Source organism: Mytilus edulis, chromosome 9, assembly GCF_963676685.1.
Source record: "Mytilus edulis chromosome 9, xbMytEdul2.2, whole genome shotgun sequence".
Classification (NCBI taxonomy): domain Eukaryota; kingdom Metazoa; phylum Mollusca; class Bivalvia; order Mytilida; family Mytilidae; genus Mytilus; species Mytilus edulis.
This window is the reverse complement of record NC_092352.1, coordinates 54,299,184-54,325,026: the sequence shown is the minus strand read 5'-3', so window position 1 is coordinate 54,325,026 and position 25,843 is coordinate 54,299,184. Positions and strand designations below refer to the sequence as shown.

General features: G+C 30.8%; 1 protein-coding gene across 2 annotated transcripts in view; it reads right to left on the bottom strand.

The window, feature by feature from the left end:
- Nucleotides 1–677: 677 nt before the first annotated feature.
- LOC139488591 (protein starmaker-like) overlaps nucleotides 678–25,843 on the bottom strand; it is a 38,303-nt gene continuing 13,137 nt past the window's right edge. The window contains exons 3-12 of one of the 2 annotated variants that reach the window (XM_071274312.1): nucleotides 17,011–17,146; nucleotides 9,117–11,418; nucleotides 7,826–7,932; nucleotides 6,854–6,962; nucleotides 5,582–5,660; nucleotides 4,355–4,402; nucleotides 2,925–2,986; nucleotides 1,930–2,056; nucleotides 1,483–1,540; nucleotides 678–1,049 (exon numbers count right to left, since the gene is read on the bottom strand). In XM_071274312.1, coding sequence (XP_071130413.1) covers nucleotides 1,502–1,540; nucleotides 1,930–2,056; nucleotides 2,925–2,986; nucleotides 4,355–4,402; nucleotides 5,582–5,660; nucleotides 6,854–6,962; nucleotides 7,826–7,932; nucleotides 9,117–11,418; nucleotides 17,011–17,146 — 3,009 coding nt within the window. In that variant the 3' untranslated portion in view covers nucleotides 678–1,049; nucleotides 1,483–1,501. Of the gene's footprint in view, nucleotides 1,050–1,482; nucleotides 1,541–1,929; nucleotides 2,057–2,924; nucleotides 2,987–4,354; nucleotides 4,403–5,581; nucleotides 5,661–6,853; nucleotides 6,963–7,825; nucleotides 7,933–9,007; nucleotides 11,419–17,010; nucleotides 17,147–25,843 lie in introns of both variants that reach the window. The other variant, XM_071274311.1, reaches the window with a different exon arrangement.

The following is a 25,843-nucleotide window of genomic DNA, read 5'->3' as shown; positions in this document are numbered from 1 at the left end:
TATCGCATTGCTGAATTCTAAATAAATTTGCATATCACGGATTTGTGATGTCAAATCCACCAACCCAGCCTTAATAACTTTGACCCGGTTATATCACTGACGTCATAATATACTGAGGTTATCAAGTCATCTTACATTTTGCTGATGAAACAAAGAAAACACTTGTTTCTATCATGCAGTATGTGCAAATACAACCTGATAAATTGATCATCTGTTTCATTTAGATTGTAGAATATCAGCTGTTTGACACAATGTTTTTGAACTTGTTTGCTGAGCTCACTTGACAAAAAGCTTCATATTGTGACTTGCAGCTGATATTCTACAATATCAATGTGCAGACCTGAGAATCAGTACATGTTATGATTGACCAAGCAGGACATTGATCCTATGACTTATTGCAGTGAAGGCGAGGGCACAATGGAGTTCTCTGAACAATCATTTTATGAATAATTGAAGAAAATAAAAATTCTGATAATATAAATACATTCCAAGTGTACCGGTACTGTACAAAATTCCTACAAAGTAGAAACCTTCAATCTGAAAACTGTTCAAGGTTTTGAGCAAAGAATCAGTGTACATATAAGCAATTCTAACAAATATTTCATCATGGCGACATACAAAATATAAATAAATATACATACACAGATTTTCTATATTATTTAATATCACTTTACCATAAAACAGAAACAGAATACTGTAAACCAACTAATTTTTCGCGAGCGATTTATTTTCGCTAATAGAAAAATATTGCGAAGTTAAATCGTCGCGAATATGTAAAACTTGGATCTTTCCGTATTTAACAACATCAAGTTAATTAGAAAACCGCGAAATTAAATTGCTGCGAAATGGACTCGAAAGGGCTAAACGCGAAATAAAGTATCCACGAAGATAAGTTGGTTTACAGTAACAATATTCCATCATGATTTTTATAAACACAAAGTAATCAATTGAACACATACATATATATGTATTTTATGTTAATAGATGTGTTTTTGTCTTTTTTAATCTACCAAACACTTCTTAAATTCTGAAATTCTTCTTCAATTTTCCTGGAAAATAAAAAAAGAATGAATCAACTCAATGTCCTTATTATAAAATTGTACAATAAATGATGTGTTAATCTCAATCTTCTTGATTGTTACTGATTTATATAAATTCTCATTCCTAAATTTTGAATCAAGAAAATATAAGGAGAAAATCAGTTTTCTTAGACTTATTATTTTTTTTATAATGGGGTTAAAGTGTGTGTGTGTGAAAAAAGACTCAAGAATTATCCAAAATGAAATGCATATCCTCAATGTATATACATATAAACATCTAGAAAATTTTAAGGCTTCATCTTGAAAACTTGAGTTGTTTACGCATAATATCTCCCCCGTTTTTACCCTTTAGCCTTCATTCACCATATATATTATTAGATGATTTATAGATCAAGAAACATGGCCAAAATATTATGTGGCATTGATGTTATATGCTTTTTACCTTCAATTAACTGTCTCCATTAGACATTAAATGGGAAGTTGCCATACGTTGTATATACCTAAAACAAATAATAAAACAGTTTAAATAAACTTAAGTTTGTGCTGTACAAATAAAATAAATAATATACTGGAAAAGGGTTATAAATTATTTGAAGCAAACAAATAATAAATGTTTTGTTTTAGAGTTCAATCATATTGAAAAGCAGTCATTTTTCCCTATAGGTTGGTAAAATCATAATGATATTGTTAGCATTATAAAGGGATTCAGAATCTAATGCATTCTGGGTAAAATTTTCAAAAACATTCAACAAAAGGTTGTGATTGGTTTAAAATGTTCTAAACAACTGAAATTCAACCAATAATGTAACACTATTTTCATTTTAGTGTACAAACAATTAGATTACCCCGAGTCCTTTAGATTCTGAAAAGGCGAACTGTGCAAACCTACCACTTTCCTGGGAGATTTAGTTTTAGGTGTTACTTTCATCAGACGTGTCATACTTGTCAACCATTGGCTAATATCATTAAGTTTTGGCTTTATTGTTTGTTTCTTTGTCTTGACTTTTTTCATCAAACTACAATAAAAGAGAAATCAAATATATATCTGAGGACAACAATGCAACCTATTAATAGAACTCAATCAATATTCTTAGCACTGACCCTTTTCATTAAGTAGGACTATACAGAGATGAGGATCCTTACATGGGGTGTCCAAGTAATCACATAATCACAATTGTTTTGAAAATTAAATCACATAATCCTTATATTTTTTTAAACAAGATAATAAAAAAATTGCAAAATATTTTGTCTGGTAATCAAATAATCACTATAACAACAGCCAAGTAATCACATAGTCATTAACCTCATAAGGAGGCTCAGAGATGTGTTGTATGAGTTAATGAGACAGCAACTAAAAGGAATCTAGTGCTAAAACATAAATAAAATGCTAAAAGTTATTAAGGATTAATAACTTGATCTGGTTAAATCTGAAAGAAACGAATAGAAACACCAGTCAACCATCAATACACCTTATCGCTAATCCCGGCTGACCCGGCCGCTTGAACTTTTGACGCATACAACAATCATTTTTCCATTTGGGCGTCAGAAATTTTGTTTTATGACATCAAAGTTTTACAGGAACCTGTGTGATATACAGTAATGGCGGCCAAATAGCGATAAGGTGTATTATTTTCCTGATTTTCTAATTTACTTGATGTAGTCAGATAAGGAAAGACCCACAATTTACATGTTCGCAATGATTTATATTGGCCTTATTTTCTACTGGCCAAACTATCAAATTAGTTGGTTTATGGTATTTAAAAAAAGTGGTAAAATTCTGAAATCAATTCTGTATTTACCAGTAGTATTTCTATTACATCTGCCATGTGCACCTAAACACAATACTAAAATTACCGATTAATCTTTGTAAAAAATATATTGTACCTTGTTCTATCCATCTGAAGTTGTAACAATTTCTCTCTTAGCATTTTCACATCTTTCCTTGACTGAAATAGAAGTAACAACACTATGTTTTAAAGAAATTCCCATTTTAAAAACCAGGATTTAGATGTTATCTGGTTATGTTAACAATTTCTCTCTTTGCATTTTCACATCTTTGCTTGACTGATCAATGCTGAAATGGAAGTAATAAAACTTTGATTTTAAGAGATTCTCTTTTACTTAAATTTAGATGTAATGTAAACAATTTCCAGTTTCTGACCAAAATATCCATACTGAATCTATTTGATCCCATTTAAACTCCTGCAAGTGGAATTTATCTATGATATGGTCGCTGCATTCATCTAAAAATGGAGGCATAAACACAGCAACCATATAACAGACAAACAAAGGATTTGGGTTATCCAACCATGCCACAAAATCAGTACAGGTGTGTTGAAAAACACACAAAAAGTAAAGGAACAGTGCTATGGTTGCTTGCCTTCATCTCAAAGTCACAGTGAGCACTTCAACACAGACACAAACAAAAAAACAACAACAAAAAAACTTTCACCTCACTGCAACTTCATAGTACCAGTTTGAGAATTTTTTGCAAAATAATTTGAAATGCCTTTTTAAATGTAATACCACCAAATGGGACCCAGTAAAATAATGAACAGTAGTACATATTTAAAACAAAACATTACCCATTCATAGGTGTACAATGTATACTGTAAATTCAGAAATTTATGTGTGCATTCATTATTGCTATTCTAAATAAATTGACAAACAAATCAAAGTTAACTATTGCGATGTCAGGATATGTATCAGATATAAGAATGCGAGTTCTTATTATTGCAATAATCACTATGTCACATTATATTCACATTAATAAGAACATTGCAAAATATTTCTGAATTTACAGTACGTAGATGATGATGGCAGAATTTTGGTAGCCTATTTATGGTGGTACCAAAGACCTCAACTAAAATATGGCTCGTTCAATTTGGATAAAATTTTGACAAAATATTTACTTTGACCCTTTGAAATATGAAAATTTCAATAAACTTGAACCACACACTTAATCGGAAAAAAATCATTGATATATAACTGTCTGATAAAAAAGTAATTTTGATCATTGAAAAGCTTAACATTACCTTAACAATAGAACTTTATTAAAACATTCAGCTGATTTTTACCAAGTTATCTCCCTGTAGTGTTATGTACTACCATAATCCATTAAATGACCTGTATAGAATGAAACTTAAGAGATACGGAACTTGACAAAATTCTTTAATGATGAAGAATTCATGTTGGTCTTGATATATTTTTGTTTTTATGTGCTGGATTGCTGTCTCCCCGCTGAATACTCTATATGTTTTAATAACAAGATGCTTCAAAAAACAATATTCATGAAGAATCCTGGCAGTACATACCCTTGACAAATCTTTTTTATCATGTTTCAAATCTTCTATTTTGTTTATCTAAAAAAAAATAAAACAACATTCAATCTTCAAATTAAATATCAGGCCACAGGCATTAAAAGTTCTGTTAATAGTAATAAAATATGGGCAATGGGAAGAAATTATGTATGGACACTTTTTTCTTCCTATTGCCCATATTTTACTACTATTGACAGAACGTCTAGTGCCTGTGATCAGGCATAGTGAAGTGACATCAGACAATATTTAAAAGACAGTCATGATTTCAAAACAGTTAAGTATTTTAAGCTCTCTTTTTTTTTTGGTTCCAGGTCACTGATGAGTCTTTTGAAGACAAATTGTGTGTTTGGTGTACACACTGTAATCCTTGTATCCATTATGTCTTTTATAAATTAAAGCAGTGTTTTTCATGTTACTGGTTAAAATAAAAAGTATTGGTATCCAGAGTTTCCTTACCTTAGCTTAGTGGCTTACCCTTTATTTCTTATCTCAAAATGCCTTTATTTTGCCGCTGTCGGCAGTAAATCATGACAATATTGCATGCCAAACAAGTACAAAAAACAACCTACCTAACTTACATTTCATAAAGAGTAAACCATAAATACACATATTTTATATGTTTGTCCTCATTGATATATTTAGGGCTATTCCATTAAAATGTATTTGGGAGAGTAGGAAGGTACTTTCAAATTATCCCTTCAACTAAGAACGATTTTTTAGTTAGTTTTGCATAATTGTTACAGATGCATACTTAATAAAAAAGACCCATGACCTACATTCAAACTTCCCACATACATTTTAATGGAACAGCCTTTATATTTCTTCTGTTTCTTCAGGAACAAACCATTCAGTTTCAATTTTCCACATCTTGGTTTCATTTCAGAAATATGATTGAACTTACAAGATAATTTGTGCATTTAATTAACATACATAAAATTTGAACATACCGTAAAGCGGGTTATTTTCGCAGGGTGCAAATTTTCCCTTAATTTTCTGATAGAAAATTGCCAAAATAAATTCTGCCAATTTAAAAGCTAAGTGCACATCCTAAGGTGTTGATAAAAGTTTTTTAATTCTCAAAAATAATAACCGCCAAAATATTTCTTATACTTTATTCAATGAAAATCACGAAATTTTACACCCCCAAAAATAGCCTGCCATGTGCTATTATCATTATACAATTTGTACTTGAGCTGAAAGAATAAGTTATTTGTAACATACCGTGTCAGTGATTTCCTTTCTAGTATACACCAGCAGACTGTTTAATGCTTTCTTTCCTAAACTATCTGAGCATCCAGACCTGTAACACGATACAAATTTACTGTGGATTCATTAATATTCATTGGATACTAATTTTCGTAGGTACAGGGGAACCATAAATTTAATTATTCAACAAATTAAAAAAAAATTTAAGGTATGTATGCAGACATTGCCAAAACCAATGCAATTAAATATCCACAAATATGCAAGTTTTCCTTAATCCACGAAAATTGGTACCCACGAAAATAAATAAATCCACCATAGTAATTTTTATTGCAGTTCAGGATTTCATTTTTCATTAAAAAAACGAAGCTTTCCTGAAATTGAGATGAATCAAACAAGATGTTTTTTTTAAACATATTTTTAACTTTCATGATTCACTAATTGTTTCTAATTACAAACATATTATATGGCCCAAAATAAAAAAATACAAAGTTGAAAAACTTTCAATCTTTGTGACATTGTCTTTTTTTTAAAGTTGATGTAACAGTGTTTCAATGAAAAGAAATTGATTTTGATATAATTTTCAGAAATTTGTGGTAAAATTAGTGTAAAGTAAATGAATATTCTATTGAGTCGGCAAACCAACAACACAATTAAACAAAACACATCTTTTACAAGGTCTAAATGATCTCCAACAGTAGACAGGTGTCTTTACAATATGACCAGTTCTACAGGTCTCCTTTTCTAAATTTTTTTTTAATCTATTTTTTCATCACCCTTTTAGCACCACCTTGACTAAGGTGTTACAGGTTTTCAAGAATATAACAACACAAGACTATTGTTTTACCAAGATATAAAACAAACTAAAATATAAATCATTTGAAAATCTCTTTTTGTCTCTCTCTCTCTCTTTATCTCTCCTTTTTCACAATATCTAAAGATAATTTGATAGAAAAAAAGGTTTACATGTGCTGTGCATAGATCATGTATATTGCATGTTGTTGCTGTTTCATAAATAAGTAAAAAAGATATATATTGATACAAATATGGTTGTTAGACTACCATTCAGGATAAATAATTTGCAGGTTGTTTTTTTGGCAACATTTACAAATTTCATTTTAAATCCTTTTTGCATATTTTTTTTATAAAGACCCAAATTGCCATCATAGATCAGGTAGATGGAGACACACAGCTATTTTATATATTTTGACAAAATCTACTTGTTAAGATGAGGAATAATGCAAAAGTTTAAGCTAGCCCCCAACAGGCCAATAGCATGGGGAAACCTACCGTCTTTCTTCGATAGTATTATTGATTGTTTCTAGTACAATATCTAGATCTATTAGGTCTCCTTTTGTCCTGGTTCTATCATTGCCTTTCCACATTCGTACAGTTCTTTCTTTAATAAAAAAAAAATAACTTAATAGTGTAAATTCAGAAATTATAACAAGGTTTATATTAATATAATAATCATGATAATGCAACCCTGAGTATCTCAATAATAAGAACTCCCATTCTGCTATCTAGTAAATATATCTGTATGAAGCTAGCTAGCTTAAATTCCCAAAACCGCAATAATAAAAATTGAATTTTTGTTCATACTTCCTCCAAAATTGCAATAATAAATGCACACAATAATTTCTGAATTAACAGCAATACAATTGTTACTAGCTTTTTTACAGTAACACCAGCTTTGTTTTTTTTGTAAATAAATAACAGTTTTTATACTGCAACCATGCATGAATATGTCAAATAACACTGTGTGCACTGACTTCATAAACATTATAAGGTCAGATTACACCTTTAGACAATAAATGAAAATAAAAACAAGAATATGTCCATATATACACAGATGCACCATCTCCACTATCATTATATAATGTTCAGTAGACCATGAAAATGGGGTAAAAACTCTAATTTGGCATTAAAATGAGAAAGATTATCTCATAGGGAACATGTGTATTTAGTTTCAAGTTGATTGGATGTTCAACTTCATCAAAAACTACCTTGACCAAAACTTTAACCTGAACAATGCTGAAGTGGGACAGATGGACCAACGAACTATTATAAATGCACGAATGAATGGACTCACAGACCAAAAAACATAATATCCCTAGGTAGGGCATAAAAATGCACAATTACAAAAACAAGATTTTTAAAGATATGTTAAGCAGACTTCAAAATTGTAAGGTAATTTTTAAGTAAGATTTTGAGGAAATAAAATAGGGTAATTTTTTTGAGGTTCTAGTAGATAATTCTTACCTTCATTGAAAGATTCTGGTTCATCAGCAACTATCCTCACTTTCTTTTTTACAGCATTTACTGACTTTTTCCTTGCAGGGGTATCAGATGATACATGTACTAGTATCTTTAATAAATATAAGTAAAATATAGACTAAAACTATTCTAGTTAGAAAAAATTACAAACATTTTAGGATCAAATGCATGCATATCATTAGCAATTAACCACATTATTAAGGACAATATATACATTTCTAATCTTTTAATGAGAAACCACTCTAGTATATTTTTGGTTTTTAGTGTTTGACACTTGTTGAAACATGTGACTAAGCTTAAACATTTGTGTGGATTTAAAGAGCAGTTGAACATATAACATAGATACATGTATAAGAAGATGTGGTATGAGTGCCAATGAGACAACTCTCTATCTAAGTCACAATTTATAAAAGATAACCATTTTATGTCAAAGTACAGTCTTCAACACAGAGCCTTGGCTCACATGGAACAGCAAGCTATAAAAGGTCCCATGTATAATAAGGATGTAATTATGTGTTTGCAAAGAAGAAGTTTTTGGGTGAAAATAGTGTCTTAACTTGAAAAGCACCATCAGAAATGGCTTTTGAAAGTTTTCAAAATAACGGTATATAATGAATGTTCCTTTGTATCTAAAAATATTTAATCATTTATGACAAAGTATCTAAGATACAAAATGCCCTGCCATCATACATTTATCCCAGTTGCAATATTGGCAGGGGAATTGAAGAAAATACTAGGTACCATTAATTTGATTTATTGACCTGTAAAGATTGGTGAGAAAAAACTTAAGTCTGTTTTGACACAAAAAGAAGGTTTCAAGTCAGGAATATGATAGTTGTTATCCATTCGTTTGAGCCTTTGATTTTGACATTTCATAAGGGACTTTTTGTTTTGAATTTGAGTTCGGTGTTTTTGTGATTTTACTTTTTCCTGGCAACAAAGCTGAAACCATTAGTCCCTGAATCTAATTCATCGAGTGTTTCCCATTTGACAAGTCTATTTTTACTCAGAAAGATACATTTCAGGTTGAAATAGTCAATCAAAAATGTTTAAAAATAAAACTTTCAGATTAAAACACAAAGCAGAAAACTAAAGACTTAAAATCATAACCCCAACAAACATGACAAATCATTTGGACAGATTTAGGTAAATTAACAAAAATCCTACCGATTCTATTTCTCTTGGATGGTCACCGTGGTTATAGGATCTCTGTTTTTTCTTCCCTGACACTTCTTCATTATCTGTAGCTACAAGGTTACCTTCAGTATGATGGGATGATTCTATTTCTCTTGGATGGTCACCGTGGTTATTTGATCTCTGTTTTTTCTTCCCTGACACTTCTTCATTATCTGTAGCTACAAGGTTATCTTCAGTATGATGGGATGATTCTATTTCTCCTGGATGGTCACCATGGTTATTTGACCTCTGTTCTGTATTACTTGATACTTCTTCATTATCTGTAGCTACAAGGTCATCTTCAGTACAATGGGACAATTCTTTTTCTTCTTGTTCAATTTCTTCTCCTTCTTTGGTTTCATGATCATTTACCAAATTTGGTTTCATTTGCTGCTCATTTCTGTCAATTTCTGTTTCCATGGAAACAACATCCTCTTGACATGAGGAATTTTTGTTTTGAGATAAACCCAATTGATTTTCTTCATTTGACCTTGAACTTCTAGACAATGTAGAATTATTTTCATTTCCCTTTTGCTGATTTTGGAAACTAGTTCCATTTGATTTACTCTCTTGGTGTCCAATGTTTGTATGTGATTTGCTCTGTGGGGATAATTTTGATGCATTTTGTTTTTCTGTTTGTTGATTTGGATCTGCATTCTTCCTTAACTCACTATCTGTAGACATCTCATCACTACTTCCAGTTCTGAAAATATCCTCTTTTGATTTGTTCCCATTGGTTTCTTCCATGGATGCAGAAAAGATATGTTGGTCTTCTGTTAAATCTTCACTTTCTTCTGTACTTACCTGTCGTCTGCTGATATCACTGTTTATAGATTTTGAGTTATTTTTAGATATTTTCTCCTGTCGTCTGCTGATATCACTATTTATAGATTTTGAGTTATTTTTAGATATTTTCTCCTGTTGTCTGCTGATATCACTATTTATAGATTTTGAGTTATTTTTAGATATTTTGTCTGATTCACTGTCACCATTTTTCAATTGTCCTTCATTCCAATTTTCTCCATAACTAATATTAACTGGGTTTACTGCAGTACTTACATGCTTTTGACCAGATACATTATTTAGTTTGAACCTTGAAGAGGTTTCATTGTTCTCTATTACATCATCTCCCGAAATTTCTTCATTGTCTTCAATGTAATTTTCTCTTGAAATTTCTTCATTGTCTTCAATGTAATTTTCTCCTGAAATTTCTTCATTGTCTTCGATTTCATTATCATTTGAAATTTCTTCATTGGCTTCTATTTCATTATCTCTTAAATTTTTTTCTTTTTCTTCTATTACGTTTTCAGTTGAAGTTTTTATCTTTTTTAGGCCTATTTTTTCCCTACTAGGAGTTGTTTCTTTTGTTGGTCTTTTGACCATTTCTTTGGAAGAAGTACTGTACAAGGTATCCTTATCTATATTTTCATGATCCAATTTTGATAACCTTGAACTTCTTCTCTTTTCATTTATGTCTGGCTTTTGACCTTGAGAATCAATAGATTCTAATCTTGAACTTCTTACTGATTTCTGTGGACTATCTTCATCAGAGTTCATAGGCGAATCTTTCTGCAATCTTGAATTTCTTTCAGATTTCTGAGGACTTCCTTCATCAGAGTTAATAGACAAATCTTTCTGCAATCTTGAACTTCTAACTGATTTCTGTGGACTATCTTCATCAGAGTTTATGGGTGAAACTTTATGCAACCTTGCACTTCGTCTTCCATCATCAATATTTGTACTTCTAGATAAAGCTTGTTCATTGTAAGAAGACTTCAACTTTTTACATACTTTCTTATCATTCGGAACAACGTTTTCTCCTTCTAATTCATCAGCAGTTTCTATGCGTTCTAATTCTATTCTTACACTTTTTTCTGAAATATTAACATCCACCATTTTTGGAGAAGAAATTTTTGTTGACATTACAGAATTATTATTGACACTGCTATTAAGAACGGATTGAAATGGCCTTTTTCTTGGAGATCGCCTGTGTGTCTCTTCATTGGTTTGGCTATACAAAGTGGAATCACTGGACACTTCATCTACATGTAACACCGTCGAATTTCTGACAGTTTGCAAATTGTTTGAAGCTTTATCCTCATCACGCTTTGGTATTTTTCTTGAAATTCCACTAACAGCTTCCGTATTAACCTGTTTTGGTTTTTTTCTTGGTGATCTTCTAATATTTTCAGTAGAACTTTCTTTAGTTGAGTCGAGCGTAGAGGTGATTGTTCCTTGATCTGACCCTGTGGTCTTGACCTCTGAACTTGATGACACATTATTGTCGGAATCAACTTGTACTTTCTGTTTGGTTCTTGACCGTAGGGATGCATGAGTCAATATATCACTTGTCTGAGAATAGGGACTTAGGTCAGAGTTCAAATCACTTCCATTTTCACTGCCTATAATTATAAACAGATAAAGGTTACAATTTTCTGTCATTAGTCAATGTTAGTGTTCAATCATATTATAACTTTACTATTATTTAATATATTAGAAATGTGCTTAGTGATTAGTTAACTTACAAATAAAACAAGAATGTGTCCCTAGTACATCTTTTTTTCTCTTCTGTTCGATTATTGCACCCGCATTCTAGGGGGCAAAATGCCAGTATCTCCGCTATAGCATTTAAGATCATATTATAATAACATTTTTAAATAAAGCCTTGTAACGTAGGATCGAACATTTTACATTTTCGATTAAATCCTTCCCTGTCAATTCTAAATCTGTCAAATCAATAGCTCCACAGTGAATAATAATAAAACGAGGAGAAGGTAAAAGATTTCTTTTTGCGTCCTGTAGGGAGTCTAAATTTTTAATCTGTAAAAAGTAAAAACACAAAAATACTGAACTCCGAGGAAAATTCAAAAAGGAAAATCAAAAATCAAAAGGCAAAATCAAGAGTCCAAACACATCAAACGAATGGATAACAACTGTCATATTCCTGACTTGGTACAGGCATTTTCTAATGTAGAAAATGGTGGATTGAACCTGGTTTTATAGCTAGTTAAACCTCTCACTTGTATGACAGTCGCATCAAATTCCATTACATTGTCAACGATGCATGAACAAAACAAACATACTCAAAGAGTAAATATGTCAAAAATAGGGGTACAACAGTCAATATTGTGTTATCATCTTAATATCACTACATAAACAACAAATGTAACAAAGAAGCACAAAAAGGCATACATCGAATTTAACATTCTCATTTTGCTTTTCTTATACGGCTGAATTTAACTATGTAAAGTCTACCCATAAATGAAAGAAGGTTTTCATTACTGGTGTAAAATTGCGCGTTTGAAATTTGCACAGGTAAACATAAAAATAATTTTGTCGTATGACGGCATACATAAATGCAGACTCACGTAAAGTAGATATAACAAAAACAGACTTAACAGTAAAAATAATAAATAAAATAATGGTGTAGTTCAAAGTATGACGGGATACATAAGTACAGTTTCACGTCAAATACGGCTGAATTTATCTATGTAAAGTCTACCCATAAATGATAGAAGGTTTTCATTACTGGTGTAAAATTGCGCGTTTGAAATTCGCACAGGTAGACATAAAAATAATTTTGTCGTATGACGGCATACATAAATGCAGACTCACGTAAAGTAGATATAACAAAAACCAGACTTTACAGTAAAAGTAATAATAATAAATAAAAAAATGGTATGGTTCAAAGTATGACGGGATACATAAGTACAGTTTCATGTCAAATGTATATCATAAAAAACAGACTAAACAGAAAAAGTAGTATTATTGAATAAAATAGTTTTGTCATTCTTAGTATGTCAAGATCCTTAAGTAAAAGTAATATCAATTAATGAAATAATTTTGCCGTTCAAAGTATGTGGTTTTACATAACCACAGAGTCACTTCAAATGAATATTTAAAAAAAGACATATAAAAGAATACTATAATACTTAATTAAGATGATAACAAACGTCAGTACGCAAAATCTATACTTCAAGACCATCTTGTATTATATGTGAAGTTGATACGGAATATTTATCAACAAGTTCTGGGTATCTTCCGATGAACTTTTTTAGAAAAAGGACGAGACGTTCTTTGACATACCCCTGGTTCATCAACTTTCTGCTCAGACACTGGTGACGTTTTACAAAGTCTGAATAGGAGCTGCAAGCTCTTGAATACCTAATAAGTTGGGAAATATATATTCCATATGCAGGTGAAGTTGGTATATTACTACTAAGGTGGGGGAAATTGATAATTTCAAAATTAAAATCGTCTCGTTTGTCATAGATTCTGGTACTGAGATGACTGTGTATGTCAAATTCGAGGTATAAGTCTAAAAATGAGGCAGAGGAAGCCGTGTCTGTGGTCTCTTTAATTTCTAGTTCTGGTGGGTATATTAATGGAATCCAATCAGAAAAGTTCGGATTGTTAATGGAAAGAACATCATCAATATATCTGAAAGTGAAATTAAATAACCTGGCTTCTTTGATCTTCTTGTTTTTGACAAGTGTCTGAACGAACTCCGATTCATATGAAAATAGGAAGAGGTCGGCAAGGAGAGGCGCACAGTTCGTTCCCATAGGAATGCCGACAATTTGTTGAAAAAGTCTACCTCCAAATTCAACAAATATGTTGTCAATAAGAAACTCCAGCATACTGATCACTTGTTCCTCTGTGTAGTATGTTTTACCCTTTTGTTCCTTATTAACAAAATATGCCTTATGGTATCCCAAAGTGATAAATTTATAGCGTATGCTACCATTTTTATGATGAAAAGCATTGTGGATTATTTCTTTTAGACGGTTTTTCAATTTCACATGGGGAATGGTTGTATACAAGGTTGAAAAATCAAAAGTTTTAATAGAACTAATTTCAGACAAAGACCGAGATTTAAAATTATCCAGAAGTTCTTTAGAATTTTTCAGAATCCACATATGGTTAATACCACTACGTGAGTAAACAGTTTCACAGTATATCTGAAGACCCTCTTTAACTGCGGACAGAATTTTAGTCAATCTAATGGACAATTCTTTAGTAGAACAAGCAGAAGAGCCGGCAATGTACCGTTGTTTGTACGGAATTTTGTGAAGTTTAGGTATCCAATACAAACAAGGTAAGTCCTCCGATTTGTTGTTCAATGCAATGTTCATAGAAGCCATGAAGGACTTATGATTCGCCAAAATCTCATCCTTGTCAAATGATATGTTTTTGTATGTGGGATTACCTGAGTGTTCATTTATTCCTAATTCTTTTATAAGACACTCGTAGTAATATGATTTACATACAAAGACAATATTATTTGAAGCTTTGTCCGCAGGAACAACAACATACTTATCTTGAAGAGATGATAGACATTTCACAGCCTCTTTGTCACTGAAAATGGACTTAGGTCGATCATTCACACAGTTTTTCAACTTATGAATGCGACGTTTTATCAGAGACCTGATTGTTTTGACCCATTCTGACAAAGTGTCCAGTTGAACTTCTTCTCGCTTAGCCCATGCTCTGGCGTAGTTCTCAATGGAATCCATAATTATTTTGAAGTTATGGTTCCAATTGATGTATTGGGGTTCTCTAAACTTAGGACCACGAGAAATCACCTTTCGGAGATTTTCATGTTGAATTATGTTTAGATCCCCAGTAATAACATGGCCAGAGGGGCTGTAATTGTAAGGCGAGTTGGAACAGTCACATGTCAGAGGTTTTTTTAGGTATTGTTCTAAATCAAGGTCCTGTAATGCTTGTTTATAGTTAAATACTTTGGGTGCAATGGTTTTGGTGTAACTGTAGGATACAATAGGAACAGACTGATTTTGAAAATAAATAGGAATTTTAGATGTTACCTCCTTGTGATGTAGAACGTTGCTGATGTTGATTGCATCAATTCCTCTATTGTTAAAGTGAACAGGAAGGAATTTCCTCTTTTCCTCATGTAAAGGTTCCGATCTTACTGGTTTAAAGAGACGGAAAAGAGCTACATCACAAATTATACTGACAAGTCTGTATATTGGAGAAAATGTATTAGTACCTCCTATGTCAAGTGCATAATCTCTCAAACATTTTAGAAAATTAACCGGCAGTGAAAAAAGAATAGTTCTAATGTAAACCAGGTTGCCCAATCCAGTATGTTCAAACTATCATTTTCTATGTACAGTGGACCGTGGAAATAAGGTAAAATCTCTAATTTGACATTAAAATTAGAAAGATCATATCATAGGGAACATGTGTACTAAGTTTCAAGTTGATTGGACTTCAACTCCATCAAAAACTACTTCAACCAAAAACTTGAGAAGGCTTATTTTCTAATATTTTATATTTGTTAGGGCTTAACTTGTGAAGAGATAAGTTTCCAAATGATGTAATTTAAGTACCAGTTATATCTGCTTGCCTTCATTGGGAGGTTTAAGTTGCTATTTTTCTTATCTTTTAAACTGTCAAAATTGATGTGGTACTTAACACGTTTGATTGTAGTGATGAATAAAGCAACGCTAAATAAATTTATATTGTTCAGAAAAAAACTTTTTCTAGTGGTGCAAATAACAAGTCTGAATTTAGGTCATGTATGAAGGTATTGTGCATGAAGAATTCAAACATGACTAGAAAAGGATAGTAACTTTTGCTTGAAATGTGTCAATACAAAAATCTTCAGAGATAGAGAACTTACAAATAAGGCAATACACATGATAAAGGTGAAAAAGTAAAAACAACATTTGCTGGTGTTGAATACTTTAGTCCCATCTCTTATGTTATAAGTTACTAAGGCAAAAGATTACAATGTTCTTACAAGGCTTGTAAAAAGTCTATGGCCAACTTAGAAAGCAGTTTATTATTAGTGCATGTATATGCCAGAATACAGCTTATGGATGTACTTAGGTGAGGTTTTGGAATTTGTGTCAAATGTTCGGACTCTTTGGTGTTTTTCCATACAATACAATGTAAAATATTTTGCCCCATAACACCAATTTATTTTTTCATCTAAGACTTAATAGCTCATGAAAGGTCATTTACCAATATTTTAAAAGATTCTTAATTTTCTTTCTTTTGTTTTGAGACCTAATAATACCAATGCAAATATAAAGTAAAAGTCTGAGTCAGCCTTTTCCCGCCATATTTTAAATCTCAAATATCTAGAAAAGGAGGTCCATGACCTATCAATATTTTTAGCTTAGTTTCATCCTTAATTGATGCTCTACCAGCTTATAGTATCAATTTTAACTTCTTAATTTATTAATTTTCACCTAACCTCACCTAAGTACACCTTTATATATAGATCATGTGTCAAGTTTGTTCTTTAACATGTTAAGGTAGTACAATGTAGTACTTAGGTGAGGTTAGGTAAAAACTAAGAAATTAAGAAATTAAAATTGATACTGTAAGCTGGTAGAGCATCAATTAAGGATAAAGATAAGCTAAAAATATTGATAGGTCATGGACCTCCTTTTCTAGATTTTTGAGATTTATAATATGGCGGGAAAAGGCTGACTCAGACTTTACCTTATATTTGCATTGGTATTATTAGCTCTCAAAACAAAAGAAAGAAAATTAAGAATCTTTTAAAATTTTGGTACATGACCTTTCATGAGCTATTAAGTCTTATATGAAAAAATAAATGGGTGTTATGGGGCAAAATATTTTACATTGTATCGAAAAACACCAAGAAGTCCGAACATTTGACACAAACTCCAAAACCTAGCCTAAGTACATCCTGAAGGAAAATATAATCAGAGACATGAAAAACAGGAAAATAAAAACTCCCAGATAAGTTTTGAAATTTGGTTAAAACAATGATTATATTACATTTTACAGCAATGTTAAATGTATACAAAGTCTAGAGAGTGTCATTTCCCTCAAAATTTTCAATGTCTTCCATCAAGAAAAAGAACACAAAGACCCTTTATTTTAATTTTTGCTTTTTTGCTCCTTTTTTTATACAATATCAGTTTACATCATTAAAAAGCTTGTTAATTTGAAACAGAGTAGCAAACATCCTTAATAACTTAACATCATACCTTCTGGTGTGCCTGATGGTAGATTGACTCCTTCTAGGATGGCTGGTATGGAACTTTTTCGTTTAAGATTACTAAGGGATGCACTGCTCAATCTGGTTGATGTATTTGATCTAAGACTATCTCTTCTTATATTGGTCTGAAAATAGATACATAATTGAGTCTTTAGTTTTCTATGTCATTGTGTTTTGTATACTATTAACTGTTGTTTTTCTTTTGGTCTTTTTGCGATGGCTTTCCCAAATTTTGCCCGGTGAGCCCCATTTTTCTTTTTATAATTGTTTTACATGTATAATGATAAGCTGTCTGTTAAAGTCTAATAAAATTTTAATTATTTTTTAATAGTTTTTGAGGACTTAATCTTGTCAATGATAAAGCTATGAAAAGTCAAGAGAGAACATTTTCCTGCTAAAATTTTTATGGCTAATATCTCGAAAACAAGCATGTGACCTATATATTTTTTTTGCTCTTTTGATTCCTTTATCAATTCCCTATCAATATATGCTAGTGTTTTGAAAAGTTAATTACTTTGAAACTGAGAAGCCAACTCCCTTTAGTATCTATCAATTCTTTTAATATTTACAGTAAATTAAGTTAAATTATGTTGTTTGTAAAAGCAATTTTTTCCTAATACACTAGGAAATTATGCAAGATAAACATGACATTCTATCAAGTCTTGAGTTGAGTTTATATTCAATAATTCTCTGGTGTATTACTTAAAAGCAAGGTTTTCAATGATAACGTAATCAAGATGATTTTATGTTAATTCTAATGCTTTTTCAAAAGGCCTGAAATATCTAATGTTTATCATGTTTATATGTAAATCGAAACTTGGATTAAAATACAAGAACGAAACAAATCATTAGGATAGCACTTTAAATAAGGAATAGTTTTGTCACCGCAATTTTCTGATTGCCTTGATATCTGCAAAAGGAATTTTTTTAGAATGTTAATAATAACTCTAACATGTCTAACAAAAAATCACAGCTTCTTTATTGTTCTATATAACATTTTTCTACAAACTCAATTCAATTGGCGTACATGAAATGCATGTCTACCCAGTTGTTACCACTACTAAATCAACTGTTAAATTGTTTCTTCCTATGGCTATGGAATTTTCAGTGATCATTTCAAAAGCACAAAGCATCCAGAAAATTTAACACAGCATGTCTCTTGCATAATAGTGTAGAGAAAAGTAAACTCAATTTTTTTTTAGTGGGAACACTTTTGTAATATCTATGCTGTTACCAACATATTTATCAATTACACCAATATTATACTTGTAAAAGTGTAATTACATATGTTACATGTTGGAAAACAAAATTATAGCAGAAAAACAGTTATCCCTTCCTCAAAGAAAGTAGTAAATTTCACATCATTCATAAATGAAAAAAATTGTCTATCCTGTTACTATTGTTACTGCAGTAACAGGATCAGGGATGGGGTCACCATTCATTTAAGCTCACAATCTGCGTCAAAAAGAAGCATGCATTTTTGTTAAGGTACTTTTTTTCTGTTGAACTAATAGGAGAAAAAAAGGTAATATTATCGAAATAAAAAAAAGAACTAAATTACAGAAATCACTTAAATTTTACAATTGTTCAGTTTAAGTACAGTTTATTTGAAAAAAAAATAATTAAAAAATATAGGTCACTGATGAGTTAAAAAAGATATTTCAAAAAATTTTAATGCAAAAAAATTACATTTTTTCAGCAAAGGGAGATAATTTGGAGCTGTTTCAATGATATTAATATTTTAAAAGTCATCTGCGGTCAAAACGAATTAATTTTTTTGGTTGATTTTTCTAACATACCATAAAGTAACAACTAATAGTGCATGTAGTGTAATAAATAAAATTTTTAATGAAAAAAAAAAATGTTAAAATTTTTGCTGAATTTTTTTTACCCTCAAGTCACTAATTATAAGAAACTTTGTAATTATCTAAATGCTGCATGTTAATTAAGATTGCAAATTATCAGTAAATCTGTTGTACATAATATGTATGTGTTATTATAGTTATCTTTACATCATTTATATTATTAAATTTTCTCTGTACTCTACCATATTTGTCATATATGTATATACATTGTTATTTTGCTGAAACAATATTGTTGCTATAAATGCAATAAAGATTCTTATCATATACTTAGAATAAATAACATATGATTTTTACTGTATGATAATAGCATTAAATCAAAGTAAATTTCATATTTTTCGAATTGGTGCTTAGCGGGCTGATATGAAAAGTTTATCACATGCTTCGAACGTTATCACATGCCTTTCCGTAACGTTATCACATGGCATTCCGGTGATACTCGGCAAATTCCGGAAAATACACCTGAATGCTACGTTTTTCGTGAAACATTACAAAAAAAGTGTACAAAACAATTATTTGGATACTGGAAATTATATTGTGTAAAATAATTTAAAAAAAAACAAAAACAAAAAAAAACAAAAAATAAAAAATTATTATTAAGTAAATGCATTTTTTAACAGTTTCAAACATAATTTAGAAAGTTACTTGAAAAAAAGTTGACTTTCCAAACAGTGTTCATTATGTATATTGTTGAATTTTGTTGTTGTTGTTCGATTCGTCTAAATCAAAATGTTTTTCTTCTCTGTTGTCAGAGGCATATGATAGAAAAATTTCATATCGAATGTACTAAATTTGGGGTCTTACGTCCGTGAACTTTCAGTCTTTGAACGTAAAAGGATCAATATATGAATCTGTTATTTTTCTCCATTGTTGAAGCATATGATAAAAAGATCATAACATGTCATTTTTCATATCGCATGTATTATCAGCCCTCGGTCAACATCAGCCCTCGAGCCATGCGGCTCTTGGGCTGATATTAAACCTAGGGCTGATAATACATGCGATATGAAAAATGCCATGTAATAATCTGATAATATTGATATTACTTTATTGATATTGCAATTAAAAAATTTAATATTTAATGCCCAAGCTCATCTTTTGTGGTGACATCCAGTTTCTCCCTCTTTAAATTAAATGCCTATATACACATAGGGGAATTCAAGTATTCATAATGTATATAATTGTTTGAAGTACGTATAAAAAAAGCACATATAAAATTATTTATGGAAAACAAAATTTATACAAATTGTAAAAAAGATAAAATTTCCATTAGTAATTAAGCAGGCTCATTTATGTAGATCATCAAGGACATAATTGGAACTGAATTATTTTAAGGTTCTATGCTATTGAGTTTTCCTGTAGAACTTATAACAACACATGAACAAGATATTGTGTAAACTAAAATTGGAGTTAAAATCAGAAGTACTCAACCAGGGAACACAAAACGCTTTCAAAGCATATTCTTTTATCACAAGGACTCAATCTTACAATGAAACATTTGGAAAGGATAATTCCTTAAGCATGTTTAGTGAACTATTTACAAAACAAACCACATATTTCCACTCTACATGCCCATAGTGATACCTGCCAAGTTTTGAAAGTGCTCATGGGGGTTTTAGTGCGCGACAAAAATTTCAAAGGTTACAATTCTTTGCGACGACTATTTTGAATGTGCTGTTTTGTGGTCTAGAAAAAGTGTCATATTTGTAAGATGAGTTTACATGCCTTTTTCTAAAGTTTATTTGCATGATTCTAGTTATTATATATCAGTATAGAAAAGATGAACATGTAGCTGCAAGACCAGGAATTAATTTCATGTGTAAGGATATTAAATAATTGTTGACTTTTTCAATTTAAAATTATGCACAAAGAAAGACCTTTATCAGGTTGGCAACAACACCTAGGGGTATCCCCTCAATGTAAGGACATTAAAAACAAAGTAAAAATGAGCACATTTTCTGATGATATTCATATTATTTGAAGTAACTTTTCCCAAAGAATTATACATCTTATTATCTATCTGGTATAATATGGTCAACACATGTCCAAGTATTAAGGTATGTTCATGGCCTAATATATCATGTATATCTTTATTATTCAAAATAATTGGACCCTACATTTAGAAAAGTAGTTCTAAATATAATGTCAGAATTTCCCATTTTTAAGTTAAATAAAAATCTACATTTTTCATTTTTATTTTTCACAGAAGCTAGTAAAATGACCCCTTGACTAAGGGAAGTCCCTCATTTAAGGGATTCCTCATTTTTTGTTTTGTCCATGTGAAAAATAAAGAATAGTACATTAAATGATTTGGTATTATAATTAAATACATATCATTTGTTACAGCAAGTGAAATATCAATCATTGAAGTTTGTCAATCAGCCAAGCTTTCAATCTCATTCTGTGTAAGATCCTCCTTGCAGGTGAAAAACCATTTGAAATGTTCACGATTTAAAAAAACCGAGGAAATCAACACAAGTTCAAAATCTAGGATTTTAGAATTATCTTGAGAGAAAGCGTTTTTTATTGACTGATTAATTTGATCATGAGAAACATAGAATTTGATTGGCTGAACACGAATGTCTTCCTTGGACACAGTTCAAAATCGGGAACCATCATATTTTTTGTGTAGATTTTCACAAAATCGTGTTTTAGAGGGTTTTTCACGATCACGATCGTGCAAAAGGGTCAAAATCGTGTAATACACGCCTAAATAGTGAAAGTTGGCAGGTATGCATGATGATGCCCAACTTGGTTATACTGAACTTGTAAGTAGAAGATATATATATGATCAATCATAATGAACTATGATCAATCATATTGAAGAATACTAGTTTGATATTTTTTTCATTTATACTTAACATCTTATTATTTTTATATTGTATATCAACAAGAGTGCACACACTGAAATGTCTCGCCTTCTTTACTAATCATTGATATTATGTTGATAGTCCTAAATATAAATTTTATTACATTTTTTTGTACAACTGTCACATAAACTTAACATTAACCAAGAAAACTAAACATTGAACAATGCACCATGAAAATGAGGTCAAGGTCAGATGACCATGCTAGGCAGGCATGTACAGCTAACAATTCTTCCATACAACAAATACAGATGACCTATTGCTTATAGTTTAAGAGAAGAGTGCACAGGCTGAAATGTCTCGCCTTCTTTTCTAATCATTGATATTATGTTGATAGTCCTATTAAAATGTAAAGCTTTATTACACTGTCACATAAACTTAACATTAACCAAGAAAACTAAACATTGAACAATGAACCATGAAAATTAGGTCAAGGTCAGATGACCATGCCAGGCAGGTATGTACAGCTAACAATTCTTCCATACAACAAATACAGTTGACCTATTGCTTATAGTTTAAGAAAGACAGACCAAAACACAAAACCTTAACACTGAGCAATGAACCGTGAAAATGAGATCAAGGTCAGAAGACACCTGCCAGCTAGACATGTACACCTTACAATCATTCCATAAACCAAATATAGTAGACCTATTGCATACAGTATAAGAAAAACAGACCAAAACACAAAAATTTAACTATAACCACTTAACCATGAAAATGAGGTCAAGGTCAAATAACACCTGCAAGATCGACATGTACACCTTACAGTCCCTCCATACACCAAATATACTAGACCTATTGCTTATAGTATCTGAGATATGGACTTGACCACAAAAACTTAACCTTGTTCACTGATCCATGAAATGAGGTCGAGGTCAAGTGAAAACTGTCTGATGGGCATGAGGACCTTGCAAGGTACGCACATACCAAATAGTTATCTTATTACTTATCATAAGAGAGAATTTAAAATTACAAAAAATCTTAACTTTTTTTCAAGTAGTCACTGAACCATGAAAATGAGGTCAAGGACATTGGATATGTGACTGACGGAAACTTCCTAACATGAGGCATCCATATACAAAGTATGAAGCATCCAGGCCTTCCACCTTCTAAAATATAAATTAAGCTTTTTTAAAAGAAAATAGCTAACGCCGCCGCTGCCGGATCACTATCCCTATGTCGAGCTTTCTGCGAAAAAGTCGCAGGCTCGACAAAAACTATTTTCATATACAATATTTGTAATCAGCAAGTAATCATATGGATGTAATCTTAATAAAGTAATCTTAAAGTAATCACGATTACTCCTGATTTTCACATTGTAATTGATTAAATTACAATTACTTGTGATTACATTGCAAAATGTAATTGATTACGGCTGATTAAAATTATCCCATGCCTGAACAGGATAGACAGTATTTATGTTTGGTTGTTTGAAATCACTGAAAGGTTACAATGTCTGAATTTTTGCAATTTACCATATGGGCAGGAATTCGCTAGTGAAATTTTAGGGTCAATAGTGTTTATCCAATTAAAAAATAAAGAAATCATGCAAATATGGAGAATAAACTTTGTTTAAATATAAAAGTGGGTTAGTCTTTATTGCCAAATGCAAAAAAAATGGATCCAATTAAAAAAATCAAAAAAAAATCAGCACTTGTTATGTGCTGGCAGTTGAAAACTGTAGACAAAAAGTGTGACATTTCTGCAGTGGCAAAACCCCTAGCCATATTTAGAATATGCCTGAAGAATTGTTCTACTATAATAGTTGAAAATCAACTGCAAAATGATCGATCTATCATTTAGAAACCCCATTTTGTACAGAATCCGATTATTGCTGCAAATAAAATACGTTTGAAAATGGACAAGTGCATGTAACTTTTCCCGTCAACAAATGTTACATGCACCTTTTCATTAGCTGATTAGCTTTGGAAACAAGTTATTGGTCCAGCATGGCAAATTTTGAAAGGTGTCAACAATGGGTACAATTTGGATTTCATGATTTTTATCAATCAACTGAAGTTTGAAAAATATAGAAGGTAAGAAAATTTATTTCATTTTCGTGTCAATACTGCCCAATAATACTCATCTTTTTATAACAGTTGTATACTTTTTATAGTAAGCATTACCATAATTATTTTTTTCACATTTTAACCTACTGACAATTACATTAAAATGTGGCTTTGCCATCTTTCACACTTGGCATCTACCAGGGATCAAGCAGATGATAAGAGAGTGGGACCAGGTTAATTTGACCTCACAATGAAGTGTTACATGCACTTTCTGTGTAAATTAGGTTCTTTGATAATGATGTGTGACTTGCTTTGCAATTTTGTCAAAAAATATAAGTTTATCTTGTATTTAAACAGGTTTGACCCTTACGATATTCATTTTATTGCTGGAGAGATTTCTGTACATAACATTGACACGAAAATATTTACCAAGGAAAGGTGTCTATGATACATGCAAAAGCTTTTTTTTGTACGGTTTGCCTTATCAATCTAATTTATTACATGAAATACCACAGATTAATTGCCAATTTGATTAACTAGTACTTGTATTCATTCTCAGCATTATAAAGATAACTGGCCACTTAATTTGAAAACATAAAATGTAACATTGACACCAGAATAAAAACAATATTACTTTATTACACTTAAAGCATAATTGGCCAGTGCATAATATTAAATGAAATGTAAATTTATGCTGAATTCTTAACAGAGAAGTTGTTGATCTTTCTTGATTTCTAGACTTTACAATATTTACTTGTAATTCTTATCGTTTAAAGGCATGTAACATTGACACATCTTCTGCGTCCAGGTTACATGCTACAACCTAATAAATGTGCATACAATTATTCAATCAATAAAATCTTGTTGAAATTTAAATTTGCTTCATTAAAATGATATTAAAGAAATAAATGAGTTTTAATTATTTGTGTTTATTTTTTTCCTGATTGACTAGCAATTTTTCCTCATCATTTGTTGGTGTTCCTGTCAATGTTACATACATAACCCAGAATTATAATGTTTTAAAAGCATTGATTTTCAAACCTCTGTTATGAGCTTTAAAATGAGTTTATCTGAGTTTATAAATGACTAACATCTGAAAAATTGTCATCACACAATTTCTTTGATGCTCCTATGATAACTTTATGAGTAACATGGACTACGATTTTTGTATCAGGTCTTTTTTGTGTTACATGAGAAGATTTTACTGTGTTGAAATCAACAGTTAATCTAATTTTTAATATTCAAAGTTATTATTATGATACTTATTTTAAAAAATAATGTATAAAGTAAACCCAAATTAAACTTTTTTTTCATTAAGAAATTGTGTATGTAACATTGACAGTCTATCTATTATTTAGACTTTTACATGTTCAGGCCAGTGTTACATGCGTAAACAAAACTTACTGCCATATGGAGCTATTATCTTATTTTTATTTTACAAAATTAAAGCGTTTTCATGTTTTCCTGTTTAATTTGTCTTTTAACACTAGTTAGTAACATTGACAACAATATTTTGTGTCAAGATTTTTTTATGTTACATGCAAAGGTATTACTTCCTTAAAGTCAGACATATATATAACATTTTATAACCTTAATGATTAATTAGATATTACTGGGCAGCAATTATATTATTTCTCCAAAGTTGACTATTTAGCACACCACTTTCATCTTCTGGTCTTCATGTATGTAACATTGACATACAACCTTTTACTTTTCTGTCAATGTTACACGCATGAACAGAACTGATAACATTTACTAACTCCTTTGCTCTATAAAGAGATTATTGATAATTTAACTTGTTTTACCACCATCAAACTTCATCTTTATTTCTAAATATAGATATTCTTTTTAGAAGTGTATTTTCTTCTTTGACAACAAAATTAATGACATTAATGTCGGTCTTGAAAATTTACATGCAATTTTTAATAAAAAAAAATCTACAGGCAATATAAACCTAAGAAAGAAAAAGATGATCAGCAATAAATGTGATGAAGAAAACTCTCAGGAAGATGCTGCAAAAAGATACTGTCCCTGTCAACCAGTCAGATGGTGATGTCCTTGGCAGCCAGACAGATGGTGATGTC